A 23,922-nucleotide genomic window follows, 5' to 3' on the forward strand; every position below is an offset into this window, starting at 1 on the left:
AAGGGTTGTAAATCTTAAACGTGCGGGCTCGTAGTGTCTTCATTATTACTTTTCTTTTTCACCTCAATTTTTTCAAATTTTCGAGGGTTATCTATATGATATGTATTTTATAAATTCTTATACTTCTTGAGTACAATTTGCAAGAATGTAGTATTTTATTTGTATATTTGTATTACCATAGAATAAAGTAGAGTGAGTAGACCCAGTGTCATAAAGAGTTACATTAAGTGGCATAAAGTGTCTACTCCTGTAATCTATGATATAACGTTTGGTAACTGTTCAGATGTATTGGTGTTATATTTATTAGAAGTTCAGTAAAAAAAAAAAACATTTAAATTCACAATCTAAAAATATTTTTAAGGGAAAACTAGATGGTTAGGATTATCTCCGGTTGCCAAAATTTTTAAGGGACCATAAGTAAAAATATTGATATTTAATTAAAATATTTGATTTTTTTTATCCTAGAAGCAAAAAGGACATTAACATTATACAGGAAGTCCCGGAACTCTCTACCAAAATTTTAGAGCATTGTTCCTGAGTTAGAAACATATGTAAATACCATATTTAAATTGTTTGGAAGTCCTTATTTACTTACGCAGCCGCCATTTTTTTTCCACTTATTAATTTTTTTTCAAAGAATGGTTTAACATACGAAATTGAAACTTTGCACAAACATTTATGACAACAAACAAAGCTAGAAAAAAATTATGAAGATTTTCCAAATTTATAAAACAAAATGGCGGCCATTTAAAATTTTGTTTATTAAATAACTCAAAAACCGTTAATTTTACAAAAATTTTAAATGGCCGCCATTTTGTTTTATGAATTTGGAAAATCTTCATAATTTTTTTCTAGCTTTGTTTGGTTGTCATAAATGTTTGTGCAAAGTTTCCATTTCGTATGTTAAACCATTCTTTGGGAAAAAAATTAATAAGTGAAAAAAACAAAATGGTGGCTGTGTAAGTAAATAAGGACTTCCGGACAATTTAAATATGGTATTTACATATATTTCTAACTCAGGAACAATGCTCTAAAATTTTGGTAAAGAGTTCCGGGACACCCTGTATATACTAGGTGTTTAGGTACAATTTTCACATAAACTTTGTATAAAAAGTAATCGGTTTTCAAATAGATTTGGTTTTTTCCACCTGCTGTTCAGGTTTATGATCAATTGTTTCCAAATGAGGCTATTGCATTTAATATTAACTTAATAAGGTATTTTAATATAAAAATAGTACTACCGTATTCAACTATTTAATTCAACGTAACAATAAAATCACTATAATTTGTTACTATATAAATAACACAATCGTAAATCAAAGCTTTCCAAATTACAAGAGATTATTTTTTTTTAACACGATAAAAAATAATTAGGCTAAGTATAGTCAGATGATTTTACACGGATAAAAAAAATGTTGTTTAAAAGATAACGAGTTTTGGCTGTCGTGATCATTGAAGTGGTTTAAACGTACATGACCAGTTATTGAGTTAAGTTTTACCTTCAGAATTGATTTCAATATATGTATGTAGTATTATTTATTTTAAAAGATTAATAACTTTTGAATAATTTAAGTTGTCGAGTAAACTTAGTCCAGAGCTAACTAGGAATTGAGAATATGAGTTTTTCTGGTACATTTTATTATTAAAATGATTAATAGGCGTACTCAAACTATTTTTAACATGTTGATACATTTCAACAGATTTCGAAAATCTTAAGCTGGGTTTTCCTAGACGCGGAGTCGGCCAGCGGAGAGCGGACAACGGAGAGCGGACTCAGCTTGTCTTAGGTAATTTAATGTTACTGTTTTCCTAGCAGCGGAGCGGAATGCCATGTTAATTTCAATTCCGCTCTCCGTTGTCCGCTCTCCGCTGGCCGACTCCGCGTCTAGGAAAACCCAGCTTTTTACATGACTTTGGATTAGTGAATCTTCATCATACCCTAGGAAATATACAAGCACGTACAAAATTACGTACTTGGGGGATTTTAGTACGTAGGAAAGTCACAAACAAGCAATTGTGTCGTTTGAAAAATAAATGGTCCCAAAATGAGCTCATAAACTTGAAACTACACATGATTTATGGCGGAAAGAAAACTGGAAATTGACTATCCAATTTTAAATTTTAACATTGTTACAAGCTAAACAGGAGCACATAAAAGTCAACCAGTTACACAATATGCAATAAATCATATCGACGAATAGCCACAAAATGGAAATGGGAGTACAAACAAGCTTTGTTACATAAACTGCTTAAAAGTGCAGAGCAACTTTGGTATCTGGACTTGACACGTTCTAGAAAAAATATATTTGCTTCTAAATTGATTTAATTAGTTCATTATTACTACTAGTTGGTTTGATTAGTTTCATTATTTTAATTAGTTTTGCTTTGGAAAAAAATTTAAAATTTACTTTAATGCAGTAGAAATATTTTTTCGCTAATGTCTCACAAATAATTACATTTTGATTAATTTCTAAAATTATAACCATTCTTAACTAGTTAAGAAACTCCTTTTGAACAGATAAAGAATCTAGTGAAAAACTAAGACGCAAAATAACAATATTAGAAGTTAACTTGGAAGAAATGCCAACGAAAATCCTTGATGGAAAAATTAAGTAAACTGGGTATTTCTTCTTCAACTAATTAAATGTAATTGAAGTCGCTTGTTCAGCAAACAATTGGCATTATTTACACAAGTCATCAAAATATCAAGCAAATTAAATAGTCAATTATTAGTCTTAGTTTATAAAATGATAGATAATGCACGCAGAAAAAAAATCTTAACATCAAATTAAACATTATCCTTTACCAATGACTTCAGATTCATCAAGTGTACTTTCAATCGTGATTTAAAAATCTGAAGCTTGTTTGAATTTGAAGTTTATTTCTGGTAACGACTAAATAAATGTCCCCAATTCAATGTATATTTTAGCAAATGCGCTTAACTATTTTGGTACAGTAATATGATCTTTAGCGGGTAATATACAAATGTCCTTCTATTGGGAAGTAGTATTTTTAAAAAAGTTTAAGAACACCCTATGCAATAAAGCTCTACGGAACACACAAACCTTTAATGTCTTTAGCTCATTTTTACTTGTAAATGTTAAGGAAATTGTGGACCTTTTCCGTTAATTCACTGCCACTAATTAATATATTAGGTTAGGTTAGGCTAGATAAAGTAAGGTTAGGCAAGGTTGCGTTAGGTTAGGTTAAGACTATGTTTACTGACCTCTTCCAATCATAACCGAACGTATACTAAATTCTGGTAGTGAATTAACAGAAAAGGTCCGAAAGTGTGTTTAATCTTCTACTAAGCATAGTTTATTTTAACACCTGATGTCTATAAAAAAAATTACAAATAGATGAGATAGATTGAAAAAACTTACACGTATTCTACGCATTGCGGCGACGATTTCCACTCTACTTGTAGGCCTGGGCACGTCTAGGGTACCAATGTACTGAAACAGAAAGTCAAGTTGTACATCAAACAAAATAATCCACAGAATATATAATTTGAATATTTTAAATTTTGGACCTTTCACGTTAATTCACTACTAATAGTCTTTAGAGAAATATATTATTAGCAGTAGAAGCAGTAGTGAATTAAACCTTGGTTAGGTTAGGTTAGTGAGTTTAGTATAGAGTTAGAACAACCTAACCTAACCACATTCCACAAGTGGTAATGAAATAACGTAAAAGGCCCTAAATTTTACCTAATAAGCTTTACCAATTGATTAGTTGTAAAGATTTATTTATAAGATCCATATAAGTAGCGCATTAAAAATAAGTTCCTAGCTTATTCCGTATTAGCAAACGTTTATGCAATCTTGCCTTTAAAATTAATTAACATAGACAAGATACCATTATTTTTTAAGTGGCTCTAACGAAATGCATAAACAATTTGTGAAACATTTATCAAATACAAAACGATTTATCATTCTGCACAAATTGACTTAACTAACAAACTAATTATAAAAATGGATCACCTATGTTTTATTAATTTATAATTTTATAAGTCAATAAAGAAAGCAAATGAATAAAGAAACTTGGCAAGCACTTGCTCGTATGAGTTTCAATGCAATTTACAAAATGGTTTCCTTTTCCGTGTAACATCACTTGTTCATGTTAACAAATGAAACATTTCACGCTGTCTGTCAGATGTCATTTAAGTTTTTCTTCAGAAAATAGAGAATTGTTGTAAATATAAATTAAGATATGTCTTAAATTAAATTGATAAATAACACTTTGGTATAAATTAATTATTTGTGAATGTATTGCTAGTATTGTAACGATTCGCAACTACTACATTTCAACTTCTAGAAAACAATAAATATGGGAGATATTTTAATAAGTAATAATACTTTTACGTTTATCGCATTCGGAATTTTACGTTTCTAAAAACTGAACTGACGAGACGATTAGGTCTGGTACGTATCTTTGGGTCCCGTACATACGACTTTGTAGGAAACCCACTAGTCCGACGCTCTCCGACACGACACCTTCCGCAATTTTAAGGCATTAACCCATTGGTCCGACGGGCTCCGACAGTATAGTAGGCCTCCGACGAGAAATACACCTCCACTCCAACAGTGCCAGTTGCTATGGAGCATGTGATCACATACCGTTCACAAGCAGTAGTTAGGGAGACAAGAGCAAATAATAAAAAAGTCCATAACATTTATGACGATCTCTGTTAGTATGAGAGATTACAATGGTCAAGGACCTTCCTAGACCCACCTTGATAATTCCGGTTACAATTAATTTACTACAGTAAAATTAGCAAAAAGTACAATACAAAACATAAACAATAATACCCCTGCACAGCAAACCTGCCGACTAAGCGAATTTATATTTACCTGAATTGATTTTCAATTAAATGTATTTAATTAACATTAGGTTTTATGAGTACCTATGCTTGCTGCTACAGGGAGGGTAAAAAAGTGTGGTTTTTAGTAAAATATTAATAACTTAGTATAAAATAAAGAAATTTACCAAGTTTGATCAAAATATAGCCTATCCATCAGAAAGCAAACTACGATATTTTACAATATTATCCATAAGAATAACATGGGAATTTTAAAATAACAATTTTTTGAATTATCTGCGTAACCAATAATTGTACAAAATCATCACACACTTGTGATCACATGTTCTATATCCGTTCCACATATTTTGATCACACACAAAGCTAGACAGTGACTAAATCTAGGCCTGGTGCACGCAGAGTGGAGAAATGACGGATCCGACATCCGACAAGAATGCACCAGAGAACAATGTTGTCGTGACGTGTCGGATCGGAAGGTGTCGTGTGTGACTAGTGGGTTACAGTCCGTTTAAAGTCATGCAAAGCAATTTTGTCGGGAGGTGACGAAGACTTGACGGAAGGTGTCGTGTCGGACCAGTGGGTTTCCTGATACGTATTATTGAGTGTCGTACGTATGATTATGTCTCGTACGTATAGGTCTCGAACGAAAACGTATGAGTAAAGGAAATTCCTTCATCAGCAAAAATATACAATAAGGTAAAGTTTTTGTAACCTAATCAGCAAAGATAAACAATAAGAACCAATGTTTACTTTAGCAAAAATTATTATTGTCATAATTTTCACAGTGGTTTTGGTTTCCAAATATCATTTATTAAGTTTCAATAATATTATATTAATACACCACGTGGAAAATATAGATGTTCTGTTAAATCTGGTAATAAAATAAAAATAACTCTAAAAGTGTTACTAATTTTGCTCAATTTAAAAATTAAAATAAGTAAATTTTGAATCCTACAACAATGACACATTTCAGAGAGATAAGTTTGTATTTTGTTTATGAAATGAAAATGGATGACTTTATAAGTTAGCCACGGAAGTTGAATCTCTGAGTCAAAACAATGATTAACGACTTAACGCGAAGTAACCACGAAGGCGGCGCAAACATAGATAAATCTTTGTAGAAAACTGGGGAAAGACGCCGGCGGCCACCTGACTTATGGGATATCACTAGGGCTGCGTCTTTAGGGAACTTTTAGGGATCACTTTGTGTAGTCAAAAATATACTAACTATAACATGTCATTCTTAAATACTTTTTTACCAAGTTTGCGATGGATGCAATTTTTAGGATATGGGACGAGGTATTTAATAGTTTTTCCTGAGTTGAGGTTGAAATATTAAGTTATTGCGGTTTCTTATTATTTTTAAAACACTTCAAAATGAGGTACGACTTAAAGTATGATTTTCATACAAACCCAAGGTCGTGAAAACACCTGTCTTCGAACATAGGGAGATTTTTTGCAATTTTAAAACTTAAACTCGATTAAAGACAACTGTCACTAGCAGTTTTTTTGTTGGACACTCGACAACACGTTTGACAATTGTCACACGAAATCTATGAAATCAAAATTTAACCAAACACACCTTACATAATTGTGTTTATCAATAGGAAACTAGGGTATGAGATCGTTCATTCAAAAAATCTGATTTTAAATTTTTATTACTAAAAATACACAAGAAACTACCCTTGCAAGTTGAAGATTAAACATAACACTGGGAAATTGAAGGTACAAGTATTTTAGTATTCGATAAACGGTTTATAAACGAGCAAAGATGTTTCATGTCAAAACTGTTGTCAAGTTTAAAGTATCTTCTGAGAAAAGTTTAAACGATCAAACTTGACAAGAGTCAGATCCTTTTAAAGAATATGCTTTTTGTTGGCTACTTTGTGATACCAGAACATACTAATAGGAAAAGAAGTTGTAGTGTTTTTATGTGTCAAAATTTATGTGTGGTGGGTAAAAAAGGTTAAATTACACATTCATTTATACTATTCATACCTTATAAAAAGATTCTCATAAAATTTTTTATTAAGGTACAAAACAGGGTTATATAATCAGTATGATGCGTACTTCGAAGTGACTTAATTATTATCAACATTTTACATATTTTTATGGGGTCAGGGGAGCGAGCTGGTCTAGTGGTAGAGCTCGGGGCTTCGGTGCCCGGGGTCCTAGGTTCAAATCCCACCAATCACCAATGGATTTTATATATGCTAACGCTGCAACCCACTAGGTATAGCCTGATGTTTATGTAAAACAGTTTCTTGCTAGAACTAGCGTCCTAGGAGATGAAGGTAGGACATAAAAAAGTAAAATAAAAAATTATGTTAAATTGTATTCAAATACTTCGTTTGATCAGAAAACTATTCAAATTTGAACGTAACAATTAGTTTTGCCCATTTTCTGGCACGAATGAAATGTTGATTGCTGATTGGTTGCATATAAGGTACAAAGGAACTTTAAAAGCAATTAGGTCTCCGGATATTAGATTTCATGGGATCCTAAGAAGAACAAGTGTTCAGAGTATGAAATCAATTAATTAAGTACTCGATATATACTCCGGGTGTACCACGAAAGGGTAGCTATTTTTGAATTGATGTACCAGACATTTCAAACAGTCATAATAAACTCGTTTGTAAAAACCCATTTTCATTTGGTTCTGATTAACCATTTTCCCGCGATATTCATATCCTACTGCAAATCATTTTTACGGTTAATATTATTCAAGACTCAGAGTTTCAAGGTTTTTAAATGTAGAAAAAAATAATCACAGTGAAATTGTTACATCGAATAACAAATAAATATAAATTAGGAAGAATCTTACCGTGTATTTTACTTTACATAACAAGGGAAACAAAGTTTCGGCAACATATCCCAGTGATATTTTTAAACATGTAACCCATGTAAGATGCGAGTGTGTCGATATCAGTGACACCTCATCAACATGTAGTCGGTGAGTTGTCATGCAGCCCGTTGTGCTGAGCATTGCGGATGTCCGATACGTGACAATACAAATAGAACTTGAGTCGCCATGTAGCATACGAGAATCAAAATATTCTTGGTTCAGTAGAATTTATAATCGTCGATATGTAAATATTAGAGTTAAAAATAATTTTACCGTCGTAACGTAAAGTACGTTTTCAGTATCGGTGTTTATTTCTTCATAATACAAAAGGTGGGTAGACATCGTAGATTACTTCATACTTTATAAATTACGGTACAATATTAATCATAACCAGAACATAACAACAACTATGAGTATTACCGTTTTCATAGCTAACATTTCAAAAAACTTTTAAGGTCCAACTGGAAAAACACATTCATTAGCACTAACATTAGCACAAAATAACAATTTAGCCAAATTAGTTGAAAGTTTTTTCTGCCAAGAAAAATTTGTTTAGCCAAATTTAAAGTAAATTCCGTTAAAGTTAAAGGCAAATTTAAGTAGTAAAGTCTTAAAAAAACAATTCAACTTCCGTTTTTGCAATGGTGTTAATACGAAAATGATAAATTTATTCAAAAGGATACGAAAACCCAAATATCTATGTTGCAATTCGATGTCACTGAGGCTTTATAAAACAAATAGAAGCGCTATTAGTGAAGTATTTCCCTGACATTTGGATTAAGAGAGGTAACAAAATCCCTTCGGGATGAATTCGTTCCTTTGATATCAGTGGCATTGCTCTCGTCAAACGATATGCATTTCACAATCCAAACAAACCACTAAAGTTATATATTTCTAGTTTAAAATGTAATTTTTTTTATAAAATAATATTGCATTAGTACAATTATTTATAAAATATTTTTTTTTGTTTTGCAAAACTTATAAGTAGGCTTAGATATCACAAATTATTTAATTAATATAATGTGTGAAGCTTTGTGTATGAGTTCAACTTCACTTATTTTCAAATATAGTAGAAACGCGTTTTATTTCACATATTAGTATTAAAGTTTTAAAACCCGTACAAGAAGGTGCCTAAATGTTTAACCATAATTAAGTCGTGTGTTCACTTGAAATCATTATTTTATACTACTTTAAAGTAACTATAATGTTTACAGTTATTCAAACATCACTAAACTCTGTCACATGGTAAGAGTAGTAACCATGATTTCATAGTAACAAATGATGCTCTTCATATCATTTGTCAAACGTTGACAGATGAATGTACATAGAGCTTCATCTGGTGAGTGTTCTGCATAACGATTTATGCAACCGAGATTTGAAATATCAGTTTGCATGAATATAAAAGGAACCAAACCATACCACTAATATTGTATAGAGTAGTATAGAGTGTATAGAGTAGTTTATGTTTGTTGTTGTTAAATGGCCAACGTTTAATCTTGTAACGTAAATATTTAATTTATTAAAAACCCTGAAAACATTTAAACAAACTAATTTAACTAAGTTTGTCTCTAAAAATTCTGGCTTCACTTCAAGAATAAACTGACCACTAATTTAAAACAAGGAACAAGTAAATGTAAACATTTACTGAATTACATTAAATAACAAGGGCTACGTATAATTGCTGTTAAGTGGAAACCTCAATTAAGGGGTAACCACTGAGAAGTTAAACATTAGACCTCTTTTCCTTTTGGTTCTGATTACTCAGTAATTAAATTAGTAAATAATCCTAACTTCTTAACTAAATACACGATTACGTTTTTGAAAAAACAATTTGTTACAGAATGATTAACATTCCTTCTCACGTTTTTATTACGGCTTATATTTCTTATATTCTATCTCCCCTTATTACATAGGGCCTAGTAGAATTTTAAAATTGTTTGCTTATATTCGATAGAATAAAGCGTACTGTAAAGAAGGATCCCACTAAGTTTAGGATTTACGTATCCCTAATACAATTTTTATTAGTGTTAGTCTCAATTTTACTTAGAATATTTGTTAACTTTGATGATCGTTGCTAAATAGTATGTATTATATTTTTTCCATTATTAAAGTTAATTCACTAAAATCACGCTAAACAATGTCAGCTACATAGCAAAATTACTTTATTGAGTAATTTGGTACATTGGAGCTTTAAAGGTAAGATGTAAACATTTATATATCACACTTACTACGAGTACGTTGAGAAAATGACTTTTAAAACTTATCGTGCCATTACCATCGAAATAAAATAAATAAATATAATAAATATAAATAATAAAAAAAAATAAATTAAAACCATCGACTGGGACGGGTGGCGTCGTCCTGTAATCCAGCTACTAGGAGGTCACGAATTGTGGATATTTATAGGCATGCACTGTGGATGCGATACCCCCTGGTGTGGATTAACGTCCGCACGAGGGAGTACTAAGACTACCCGCAGTGCTATCCTGATAATTAGACCAATTCGTATATACCAAGGCAAAGAAATGTAGTTCGGATTCCACTATAAACTGTAGGTCCCTTAGTTGCCATTAGCTGTATGGGCTATTAATTAACAGCTGTGTCTAAGGAATGTCGGCCTAGTCACTAACAAGACTACAAGATCGCGCCACTCCTCCTACAATCATCTCCATTCATACTTGGCTTAAAATACCTACTATGTATGGTCACCATTTCATAAAAAAAGTATTATAAAAGTATTAAAAATAATATTTCCAGTTTATTTAAAATTATAAAAAATATTTTACGGTGCGTAACATGAGGTATAGGCCTACAGCATTCTAAAATATACCCGCCACAGTAAATTCTGCAGACTAAGCGAATTAAAATTTTCCTGAATTTATATTCAATTAAATCTATTTAAATAACATAAGTTAAACGAGTACCTAGGTTTTGCTGCTACAGTGTGGCTAATAATGTTTTTTAGTAAAATTTTAATAGACTAGTATAAAATAAATAAATTTACCAAGTTTGATCAAAATATATCCATAAACAAAAACAAGCAAACTACAATATTTTACAATATTCCCCATAAGAATAACATGGGAATTTAAAATTTTTAAAATTTTCTATGTAACCATTAACCGCACAAAACACTTCAATAAATTAAATTATTTGTGTTTTTAAGCTTTTTAAGATGATCTAGAGAGAAATTCGGAAGTTTTGTGTTTTTATGGTCAAAAATAAAAAATACCTATTTTTACCCCATAAATCTCCACAAATTTGAACGAATAGTGTTGTTGACCTCTGGGGACATCAAAATGAAAAAGTAAATCGTTCCCGGGCCCAAATCTTACCATGATACCTATGGTAATAGCTACATAGGGAAATTGGGGAAAATATATAAAATACAAATTGACATCGCGGGTGAATCGACGAACTTTAATTATTATTAAATTATCTGTACAAAGAGTTTACTCAGTACTTCATCAAGATTTATTTAAGATTATTTAAGTATTTTTCAATACTTGTTACGTACAATACGTTAGTTTTACTATTTCTGTTTAACTTTTTAACAAGACATAATTATAATCAGTCCACTTATGGGCCTATATGAACTATGATCAGCAATAGTCAATAAAATAATAACACGAAAAGGTGACATCATACTTTACTGTGCTGTTGAGGATTTCACGGAAATTCCCTTTGACTAGAAACCGCTTAGAAGACCGTAACTGAGACCACTTCAGCGACATAGCTCAGCCAACAAATACTTGTTACTGGTGTTGAGTGTGGCATTGAGAGTACTTACTTACCAACACAACTATCAGAAATAATGGACAGCGAAAATGTTGTTTTCGATAGTAAAGGGTTTTTTTTTGCAAATAATCTATATATAGTAAAGTTTTATTTTTTTACTACAACAATAGTAATTTAATTAGGGTACTTTTGTGGACTTTACTTCCTTACAATTGTTAACTAGTATTTATATTTTACCGGCAGACAATTTATTTTAATTTTATTGGATTGGAAGTTTACTTAATCTTTTACATGAAACACTAAATTACGCTTTCGTTATGGATTAAACACATTTTAATATTGTTATTAATAATTATTATTTAATCATCGGTATTGCTATTAATTGAAATTTTAGCCAACAACTTTACGTTAATCAAGAAAACATGAAATTAATCTCAAACTTCTCTATCACTGTTTTTATATTTATTTATTTTTTTAAATTCTATAATTAGGTATGAAAAATGTATACGAAAAAATTGGCTTTTGATACAGAACAAAATAACCTAAATAAATACTAGATGTGTTTTTAATAAATGGAAATAATAAATAACAGTAGATTTTATTTTAAGTTAATATAAGATTCTACTAATGGCGTTTTACGTAATTGTAGATGATGAGGTCATAAACAATAATGCTGATGACATCAGTAGGTTAACATTAGTAGGTTTATTTTTATAGTGGTTTTATTAGGTTTAAAGTATGATAATTTATTGAATAATCGAAGGTACTCAATTATTTAAAATAAGTCCAAAAAGGAAAATACTAAATTTATAACTACAGAAATCACAGAATAAATTATTTAACATAAGCTATAATTAACCTAACAATGTTTTAACTATTGAAAAACATAACCGAAAAATCTTTAGCCCCACTGAAAATGCTGTTTGATATTAATTGCTGTAAACATAATATTTCCAAGCTCGAGGGCAATTTGGATTTTTATTACCAGCATTCGGCGAGGACTAAAAGTTTGAACACTATTTTAAAATCTACGCTGGAATGATATTAAACATCATCATTCTTCTATTACAGTTTATATAAAATATGCATAAAAATGGCGTCTGTCTCTGATGCAATACGTAGAAGTTAAATGAAACCGTATTTTCCTTATTAAATAGGGTTCTCTAGGTCAGAGTTTCTAAAATCAATGACGATTTATTAGTTTACGTTTACCTTGTGTATTTAATACTAAAAATAAATAATTGGACAAGCTATTGCGTACATGTGGTGTGTATGAAAAAATCACTGGATATATTTTGTATATTAGTTCCTTAGGTCAAAACAATAAAATAAACACCCCGTATATTACTGTGAAAAATATTTAAAATAACATAACAATTATAAAATGATAAAAATGATTTGAGTGAACATTATTTTGAATTTGTAGGAATTAAACATTTTGAGACTGTCTGCAAAGGTTGGTCTTATCTATCGCCACTCATATAGTGAGTTTGATGTATATTGTTTAAGAGGTTTAAAAGTTATGGATACATTTATAATAATGACAAACAAACAGACGAAAAACCAGGCACTTTAGACCTTATGGACCAATGTTATATTAGAGTAGTATTTATACCGCAGTTTCCTTAAAGGGTCCGCAACACGAATTCTTCCTTATCGCAAACAGAACATCTCGATCTGACAGGTTGGGTATTGACATTCGAAACATGTTTTAGATAGACTTGGAATCGACTGACAAGAAGGGCTCGAACAGACTCAGCATTATTGTGCGTCATAAGATGTTAGGAAATAATATCCATATATAAAGCCCAAAGTATCCATGAACTTTTGAGAAAACTACAAGTCAAACCCCCATAAACCATATACTTAAAATGTTCGTCATGACGAGAAACATTGCGCAAAACTATCCATTATTTCATAAATTGCCCTTTAAGGTCGTAATTTCTTTCTAAAGGGAACTTTCCATCAATCTAATGTTAAAAATACCTCAACTGTACTTATTTGTTTGTTATTCTTTCAATTTATTACCTTATTAAAATCAGATGTGATTATTTGTTTGTATTACTGTATTCTGTTTTGTTTATTTCAGCTTAACTTAACCAATTAATAGTTTTATTAATACCAAAGATTACACATGTTACGCGAAATATTACACATTCTGAGCAATATTTTGCGTAGCATGTGTAATCTTTGGTATTAATAAAACTATTGATTGGTTAAGTAAAGCTGAAATAAACAAAAGCCCGTGGGTAACAGCTAGTTTAACTTAATCTCATTTCGGATAGTCAGAGATAAAGGCAATCAACCATCAATGTGTCCCAAGTTCACACCTAATTGAAAATTGGAAATAAAATAAATAATAATAAACCAAATTAAATATAATAAAACTAATAAATAAAATAAACCAGGTTCATTATAATTGAAAAGACAAACAATAAGTCTCTGAGGGAAAATTATGTGTGGAGAATTACCAACAAAAAATACCATAAGATAAATTTTTGAAACATATTATGTAACTTAATTTAGATCTAAGGTACACAAAAAGATGTTCTCGGACATATACTTTATCTAGTTATAAGAATATCATCAAGTTATCAAGAATATCTTATGATACAACTATCATCGGTATGGAGTGTTTATTTTTCCTTGCACCAAACATTTTCACGTAGTATTAGGTATTTGCATGTGTCGGCACGTTTGTGAGGCTACGTGTTCCTGCCTTATCTCACATAAGGGACTGCTGTAGCGAGGAGTATCTCGAACACATTTGATTTCAAATAAAACTTATTTGAGTCAACAAACTTTTCACCTTTAAAATAAACGTGTGCCTTTAGTGGGAGGAGAATTTAGTTCGAAAAAGTTTTTTTAAGTAACCTATATTTGCTACGGGATGAATTGAATTAAGAGCTTAGGGGGGTCTCCAGGGAGTAAGCTGGTCTAGGAGCGCGGATCTTCGGTCCATGAGGTTTCGGGTTCAAACTCCGTCAAATCGTCAATGAGTTTTATCGAAATAATAACTACGCAATCCCAAAGTCTAGAAACTATCCTGCAACACATTACTATCATACTAGATTTAGAGGGTTGCAGCTTTATCATGTGGATAAAACCCATTATTTATTGGCATGATTTGATCCCGGGTACTCAGGGAACGAATCCCTGTGCTCTACCTCTAGACCAGCTTGCTCCCCTATGCAAGATTAATAGTTAGGGCAATTCCTCAAGAAGTTTGAATTGTTTGTAATTACGAACAATTACCTAATAGATTAGTATATAAATACATATTTTCTTAAGGATTATTTAAATCCTTACAAATATTAAACTGCACAACTTACTGTTTTCCTTTAATACTGTATTCCCAGAACAGAAACAAACTTAAGCACTTCACCCTATTACAGAATATTGCCAGCAGAAAATGCATACAAAGTAAGGATGTTACATCTGATATATTGGCGGGTAACATATTGAGTGACGTAGCAATATTTCATATCTAGAGGGAAGAACAGCTGATAATGCATGGTGAAGAATGTGGTGGATGGCGCGAAATAATATCAATGTTTAAGCGATATTTTTTACGTATTTGTGTCACATAAAAAGGAACTCGCCATTTTGTAGATGAGTTACATTGGTGAAAAGTGTAAATTTAATTTTTACACGGTTAGAATTCAATTACTTGTAAAACTGAAGTAAAAACATTTTGCCATATGGTTTGCTTTCTTTACGAATGGTACAAATACGCGCTTCAGAGGAGTTAGGTCGGCTTCAGAACCACTTTACAAGACTTAACTTAATATTATTTAGACAGGCTACTACTTCCTAAGGCGCTAGAAGGAATAGATTAAGGTCATGGGATAAAATGTACAGCTAATGTAAATAGTTTTCTATGAATAGCTTTTATGTGAAGTGGTTTTGCGAATAAGCTATAAACGTAAAACCGAGGCAGATTTTATCGTTTTGATGACCCTTGAGACCAAAAACCATCCGTTAAAATGTATACACGATAACTCGAGCAGAAATTATCATACTTTTATGAAGTTTATTACAGTATAAACGTTTATTTGAACTAGTTTGCAAACCGTAATGCTTAAACTATAGGAACGGGAATTTCTATGGGTTTCATAGGGCTTACTTAATCTTATGAAGAATATGTAAACTGGTGTAGTTTGCTTGTTTATGGATACATTTTGATCAAATTTAACAAAACTATTTTTTTTACCACACTATGATGTTTTAGGCTGTTTTACATACGTTAATTGGTGGCTGAAAGTTACGTTTTGCTGGCCATGCTAGCTGTCATCGTCATTTGGGGACCGAGCAGGTTTTTACATCCCTAGGGTCGAAAAATCAGCTGCCCGCTTACTTTCTTAAAACATGAATGCATATTAAATACACAATCAGTATCCATAGCATTGCAATAGAATGGTATTATTGTCACCGTTGCCTAGCAAACTATTTATTTTTTCCGCATATCTCGAGCTGGCAAAACCTCATTTTCGGCCCTAGGTACGAAATATACTATTTCATACTACGCTTTAAAACTTTACTACCAAAAATCATACTTTATTACCTTCTCGTTCGCAGTAAACCTAGAAAGTACTCGTTAAATACAATGCGTTTTTGAAAGGGGAAAACTCACATTATTAAAGAAATATTTTATAACATCTAATGGGGCGAATGATTCATTTAGTCTGCAGGTTGTTGAAGTAGGGGTATTTTTCATTTTTTAAGGACATGTGTATAGATATGTTTAGGCGCACAACTAAATCCGGCTATGTCTGTACATAGCCGGATTTAGTTGTTCAGCCATGTAACTTTTGAGTTACATGTCTGTATGTAACTCAATAAATAATCTGTTTGGAGGGACTGATAAGATATCAAACAAGTTGTGAACACTTGTTGAAGTTTCTACTACCACGTTTGAAGTTATTACTTCAGAAAACTTTAAACGATCAAACTTGACAGCGGTGTAAGAGTTTGTTTGTCATTCGATGATCGGTTAGTGGGATTAACACAAAGATTAGATTAATTCACAAATCGATCAATGTATCAGTAAGGTGAATTCATTTAATTATTTATGAAAATAGTGTAAAGGTAAGTTTTCATCATTGACGCGTTACAACCATTCCAGTCGGAAAGGTGGTAAATAGCAAGTAATTTAATTATTGATTAATTTATTAAATTGTCTGTAGTCTTACCGAAAGAGGAGTAAGGTACCTCGTCTTATACAAGGCCGCTGCGTTAGTAATAACAACAATAACGGATAAACATAAACATAGCGGAGAAACATTGTCATGAATTGGTACAACGGCTATTCCGATAGGACGGTACTGCGGCGTTGCCATTTGTGTTTTCTTGTAGAGGAAGCTATGGTTCAGCCTAACGTGATTTTTTGGAAGGTTCCCAAAAAAAATACAAAAAAGGTAATCACAACAAATGTTTACGTTTTGGATCAAATTTTAACTTTTAAAAAATTGGTGTAGTAAAGATGATGTGATGAAATACTATTAATACTAGGTGGAAAAAACGAAATACTAAGTTAATGGAAATTATAGAAGATTATACCGAAAATTTAAAAATAAAAAAAAATTGCTAATAACATACAAAATTCATCCTAGAATACCATTAAATGAAAGTTTCCCCTAAACAATCCAAATTTCAAAACATCACTTTTTAGACAAGTAAACCTTTATTTTGGGCCCAACAAGCACAGTTCACCTAAAAATAAGCCAAAATATCATCGTGTATTTTTAAAACCCCAAAATAACCAATGGCCATTACGTAACAACGGCTTCATCATTGCTTCGCATTAATCCCTTGTTTATCTCTGTTGCTTTCATCTGTCCACGCCCCTTCCAAGTCATCGCTTGTTCACACTATTTTAGTGTCTGAGCTATTCACAATACTAATGGCATGTTTTGTTGCTAAAGGGCCTTGTAAATGGTTTGTGTTTCTTTTGAGTGGAAATATATTTTACAAACTAGAACTACATTGTGGTGGCGGCTGAAATGGCTATCATTTTTTAACAATTGAATTTCTATGAAAATGTTATATGAGTGTTTTAGTGGGAAAATGTGTTCTTATAACACATATATAATTTTTATTTTACGTTAGTTTTCTTCAAATATTACTTAGACTGAGAAATTGTGGTTGTGTGGTTATCACTTAAAAGTAAAATGTACCTGATTAAAAATTATGATTTATACAAAATATTTAAATATATTTTCTTGATATAAAAATACTATGGTATAGGTTAAAACATAGGGGTATTCAATATAGTATGCAGGTGTTTAAAAAATTAGGCTGATCATTCTTTATAAAAAAAATTAAAATTAGAAATCTAGTAACAATTATCAACGGTGCAATGAAAAGATTAAATTTATTTTACCTGAAATTATCCGTGTATGAAAATTAAAGTAATACATAATTGCTGAACCAATCCTAAATTAAGACAAATAAATCTTAATCTACCCGGTCGATTCAAGATGGCGACTAAACATGCTAATGTTTCTAAATATGCCTCTACGGTACAAGCTCTCAACATTCTAAAACTAATTTGTTTCCAATGATTGTTCTTTTTGTGCTCTTAACGTATCAGAGCTTGCAATGGATGAGGATAAATTAATGCTTAACTATTATTTAGCAGCTAAAATCACATGTAAAAAAGTCGAATTTATGGATTTTCAAAATGATTTTGTAAATACAATTATGAAGTTTCAGTTCATCCAGGGCATAGTTTGGATCTTTGTGAATATTTTACAGTTCATTTCAACTCGATAAACACTTTAATAATGCCATGAGGCTCTTTTTCACAGGACCATGTTTACGCGGTAACCAACCGGGCGGGTGGAGCACTCTCGATCTTAGATTAAATCTTAATTGCCTTAATTCAGGATTTATATTAAAAATTAGTAAAAAGCTAGTCATATTATTTGTACAATTCTTTGGAAAAGGGGTTCAATTACAATGTCCATAGTTAATTTCTGCTTGCGTCAAAATGTATAGACATTGTTTCACTAGTTATTTGAATAGAATATTTTAACTATTGAACTATACGCTAACCCAGTAGATAGAAATACGCTGTAGAACATTGAAATAAATTCAAAAAGTGTTCATCCGTCAAAGGCATAATGGAATTCGTTTGAACATAAATGAATTAAATCCCTCTAACCACTGTCCTGCCAATGGCACAGTTCCCATCTCGCCGATGACGTTAACTCGTGTTGATTTTCCACTGTGAGTTTTGTTTACTCGCATTTTGTGCTCGTTCAAACTGCAGTTTATTTATTCGAGTGTTCGAATTAAACAACAAAGTTGAACCACTTCACAATGTCGAAAATTGAACGATGTACTAAGGTTTTGTTAATATTCCTATAAATAACTTTAACTAGGCTATATCTCAATAACGCAAAATATTTTATAAACAGATTATATCTTAAAGAAATTCTTTTATTTATAAATATTGAAAAAATTGAAAAAAATAGCTAACCAACCTTGTAGAAAACATTAATTTTTATTAATGCTTTGAAATTACGATGACATTTCGTAAATAAATAACATAAATTTATAATCCACTTGTTTAAATTTTAAAATTTCTAAATAAGCTAAAGATTCAAATAATTAGTTACTGTTTTCAACCAAACAAAAAGCCGTTTAAGTTGATAATATATATTTTTTACCTAAAAGAAAAAACTATCATTAAAAATTAAGAATCTCAAGCAAATTAAAGAACTAAAATATTGTTAACATTTTAGCAGGGGTTTGTCTTAATTAAAATAAAGGGTTAATTAAAAATAAATAGCATTAATCATGGAAAAAATACCTCAGTTTAGGACAACAAATATTCTAATTGGAAGACGAATTTCAAAAAATATATATATCAATTTGTAAACGAACTTTATGCACTATTTTCAGAATATCCAAACATTAGTAAACAATCCATACCAGGAGGTTACAAAATATGTATATTAGGACCAAATCAAGATTTCTCAATATAAAAATAAAATAATTTATTTAAAAAATTAAATTTGTTTTGGGCATCAAAATTAACGTACTAGATTTTTTTATGATGATTTATTTCCATTGACGAAATGCATGCATTTTTATTTTCATATCTCAATTATTTTTACGATTTTTTACTTAAGTTTAATAAGACAATTAACTAAAAATAAATATTCCAAAAGAGTTGCACAACGTACTTAAAAACTTGTAAATAATTATTAAGTTTAATCACATAAAAAACCTATATAATAGTTTTATAATGTTAAATCAACCCCAAAGCAACGAATTAATCCATTTCAAGTGCATTAAAACAGTGAAGGTGCAAGTAGACCAGGGCACTCTAAACTTCCATAAAACCAACACGTAAAGTAAGAGAGGGAAATCGGATCGGTGGTAAAGTACTAAGTAACTTTGCTGGCTACGGTGAGTGTGTTTGGGGAAAAGTAAGGTACTTTTATTTCACTGGTGATTCTTTTAGAGAGATTAAAATACGAGTATTTTTTCAAGTAAAATAACTTTATAGATTGATCGGTCTAGATGAAAATCTAGTTTGCGTTATTTTTGTAAACAATCTACAATAGTTATTTGTGTAGTGCAAAGTGGCGAAATAAACAAATTACAAATTTTTCCTACAGTTACTATAAACCATATAAATAATTATTCTTCCAAACACTATACACGTTTTTAGGTTAGGTTAAATCCAAGCGTTGAACGAAATGGGAAACGCTGCACCAGCTGATCGTACTCGTAGTATCTTTAAGTGTTGCCAACTCAATTTTAAGCGTACACGTTTAACCTAATAAAAGTACACAGTTTTGTGTTGTTTGGTTAGAAAACTGGAGTGCGGCAAAAGTAAGTTAATCCAGCAATTAGCTACTTTTCGTGCTATAATCAGTGCAAGAAAACTCACTTTGCCAGGTAATTATAGGAAAAAATATGTATAATGATTATATAGTAGTTGGCTGGCAGCCGTGGTGAGTGGACGCATTTTCCTCGTTCTCTTATCTCGTGAAGTGATAACCAACATGACCGACTGTTCCTCGTGCTCGGACCCTTTACCGGACACTAATGAATGTGCTAAATGTTCGGTGTGCCTATCTTTATTGCATTTTGAGTGTGCTGGAATCCTTGAAAGAACATGGAATCAGATGGGGAGCACCAGGCGTGGAGAATGGAAGTGTTCTTCCTGTAAGTCAAATAAGGGTAAGGTAACTGGTACTGGTACTAAGGAACCTACAAAAGAAGCTCTTAACAAGATGAGAGACGAAATAGTCAATGAAATAAAGAATGTAATTAAAAAACAGTTCACTGAACATGAGAAAAATATTACTGCTAAATTAGATGAGTTTGCAACATCTTTGAATTTTTATGGTAATAAAATTGATGACTTTCAGAAAGTAATTGATGTTATTTCTGATAAAACTAAGGTTATTGAACAAGATTTAGAGTCAATCAGGAAGGAGAATAAAATTCTTGCTGATCAGGTAAATTCTTACAAATTGCAGCTCGAGAACCTTGAGCAATACAATAGGAATAGGAATGTTGAAATAGCTGGTGTGCCAGAGTCTGCTACAGAGAACATGGCAGAAATAATTGAAAAGCTGTCAACAATATCTGGTGTAGCCATTGACTTTGTCAACGACGTGCAAGCTATGCACCGTGTTCCAACAATGAGAGATAAAGGGCCTAAGCCAATTATTGCTCAGTTCTCCAATAGAAAAATCCGTGATTCTTTCTTAAAAAACTGTAAAAAGGCTACCATAAAATCAACGGATTTCATTCACGGTATTCCACCTACTAACGTGTATGTCAACGACCATTTAACTCCATACAATCGTAACCTACTGTTTCAAGCTAAAAAACTCAAAGAAAATGGTTTTAAACATGTATGGTCTGTGGAAGGTAAAGTTCTTGTCAGAAAAAGTGATGATGGAAAATGTATCCGTATTTTTTCACTTGAAGATATAAAAAAACTTATGCCTGTAAATTCTGAGTAAAAAATGTGTTGATTGTAAAGTAAGATTTTTTCAATACAGCTGATTTATCATGAGTAGCTGTAGGACTGATGAAGAGTTTAAAATATTTCAATTAAATATTCGAAGTCTAAGAAAACATTTTGATGAACTTGTTTTGTACCTAAACACTTTAAAATTTTCTTATGACATTGTTGTGTTAACGGAAGTATGGATTAAGAGTGGAGAAGAAAATAAGTACAACATTCCAGGATACGACTTGTTGTTGAGAGACAGGCCAGACAACCAGGCTGGTGGAGTTGTTATCTATGTGAACTCTGCCCTATCCTACTCATGCCGACCCATCCTTCTGCCGACAGCTGAGATTCTCAATGTCGTCTTCACCTTATCACATAAAAATACCTCAACTACACTTTCACTGTTTGGAGTTTATCGTCAATGTAAACACAGTTATAATAATTTCAAATCCGATTTTGAAAATTTGTTATTAGAATCAAATGACCCTACAATTTTTGTTGGAGATTTTAACATAGATTTATTAAATGATTCTGGATCTAAATCTGATTACCTTAACTTAATTTCTGCATATGGTTTTACTAATTTAATTAATCAGCCTACTAGGGAGATAAATAATAGTGCATCATGTATTGACCATTTGTTAATAAGAAATACAAAAAGAATTGCTTTTGTTCATACTGTTGATAAAATAGGTATAACAGATCATTACGGAATTAGTTTGTTTTTGTCTGAATTAATTAATAGTAATAATAGTATAGCATTTAGTAGTGTCTTGGATAAAGATTTGTTTCGTCGTAAGCTTAAACTGTCCGATTGGCAACCTGTTTTTGATGAAGATAATGTGAACAAATGTGTAGAAAATTGTTATGATATCTATCAAAAATGTGTTGATAGTTCTTGTTATTTAAAAAAACTGAACAACAAAAATAAAAAAAGGAATGAGTGGATAAACAATGAACTCATAAATTTAATAAATAATAAAAACAAACTTCATAGCATGGTTTCAAAAGATAAAAACAATGTTCAGTTGAAAATGCAATATAAAAACATTTCCAGGCTGGTGACTAGAAAAATTAGGTTAGCTAAGAAAAATTACTACTCTAGTCTGATTGAGAGGTCTAATGGGGATTCAAAGGTTTATTGGAGTGTTATAAAAAAATAATTAGAAGTAATAAAAGTAATTTATCTAGTTTTGAGATAGATGATGTCCTTATTGAATGTAGTGGCAGTGAGAAAGTTATTGCAAATAAATTTAATGAATATTTTACACAAATTGTACCTGAATTAAAGCATGAGAACTTTGGCTGTGATATGTTTGTGGAAGATTATAGTACTTATGATATTTTTATTAGAGATTTTGTATTTATTGAGTCAGACATTGTAGATATAGTTAAATCTTTAAAAAATAAGGCTAGTGCTGGGATAGATGGTATTAATATTTTTATAATTAAGGATAACTTAGATGTATTCACCCCATTGTTATGTAAAATAATTAGAATTTCCTTGGATCAAGGTGTCTACCCAGACAGGTTTAAGATAGCATCGGTAGTACCGATTCATAAGTCTGGAAGTTTATCTAAAATTTCATCATACAGGCCTATCTCCGTTATAAGTACTGTAGCTAAAGTTTTTGAGACTTTGGTTAAAAAGAGGCTCATGGAATATTTTTCTAGTAGATCTCGTTTCTCTCAAAATCAATATGGGTTTTTGCCAGGTAAAGGCACTGATCTTGCTTTAGAAAGACATGTCAGTACTATCACTGATGCCATTGACAAACGTAAATATACATTGTCTTTGTATTTAGATTTTCAAAAAGCATTCGATGTTTTGGATCACAATGTGCTGTTTTCAAAATTTAGAAAATATGGCATAGGTGGTAGAGCTTTAGAGTGGTTGCAATTTTTTTGTAAAGGAAGAAAGCAGGCTGTGAAAGTTAATAATGTTTTGAGTGAAGTGCTTGATTTGCAATTTGGCACCCCTCAAGGAGGGGTTTTGGGCCCCATTATTTTTTTGATATATATAAACGACTTGCTGGAGCTTGATTTATATTCAAAAATATTTGCCTATGCTGATGACACAGCTCTTGTGTGCTCAGCTTTCAATAAAGAGTCGCTGAAACTAAAAATAAGAAAAGATTTAGACAAGATATCAAATTGGCTAATTGAAAACAGATTGTTAATAAACTCCTTAAAGTCTAAATGTTTATTTTTCTTTGATTATAATCAATCTCGAGAAAATTTACAAAATGAATTTAATTTATTGTGCCATAAACACTCTTGTTTGTATAATTGTTCTTGCAGTTGTATTGAAGTAGTAGAATATGTTAAATATCTAGGATTGTTTGTTGATCATCATTTAAAGTGGGAGCAGCATGTAAAACAACTCTCAATTAAATTAAGGAAAATAAATTATGCTTTATATCACTTAAGAGACAACATTAGGAGTGAGCATTTAAAAAAGGTATACATCTCCTGGTTTGAAAGTGTGATGAGATATGGAATAGTACATTATGGGGGTACTTATCCTACCAT

At 31.2% G+C, this 23,922-nt stretch overlaps 1 protein-coding gene across 2 annotated transcripts in view; it reads right to left on the reverse strand.

The window, feature by feature from the left end:
* Positions 1–23,922, reverse strand: part of LOC128993903 (carboxyl-terminal PDZ ligand of neuronal nitric oxide synthase protein-like) — a 304,439-nt gene that overhangs the window by 110,253 nt on the left and 170,264 nt on the right. For both annotated transcript variants that reach the window (XM_054417995.1, XM_054417993.1), the window contains exon 2: positions 3,384–3,455. In XM_054417995.1, the coding sequence (XP_054273970.1) occupies positions 3,384–3,455 (72 nt within the window). The remainder of the gene's footprint in view (positions 1–3,383; positions 3,456–23,922) is intronic.

The sequence above is a fragment of the Macrosteles quadrilineatus genome, unplaced genomic scaffold (genome assembly GCF_028750875.1).
Source record: "Macrosteles quadrilineatus isolate MER2022 unplaced genomic scaffold, UCM_ALF_1.0 Scaffold_5__1_contigs__length_97177068, whole genome shotgun sequence".
Lineage (NCBI taxonomy): Eukaryota > Metazoa > Arthropoda > Insecta > Hemiptera > Cicadellidae > Macrosteles > Macrosteles quadrilineatus.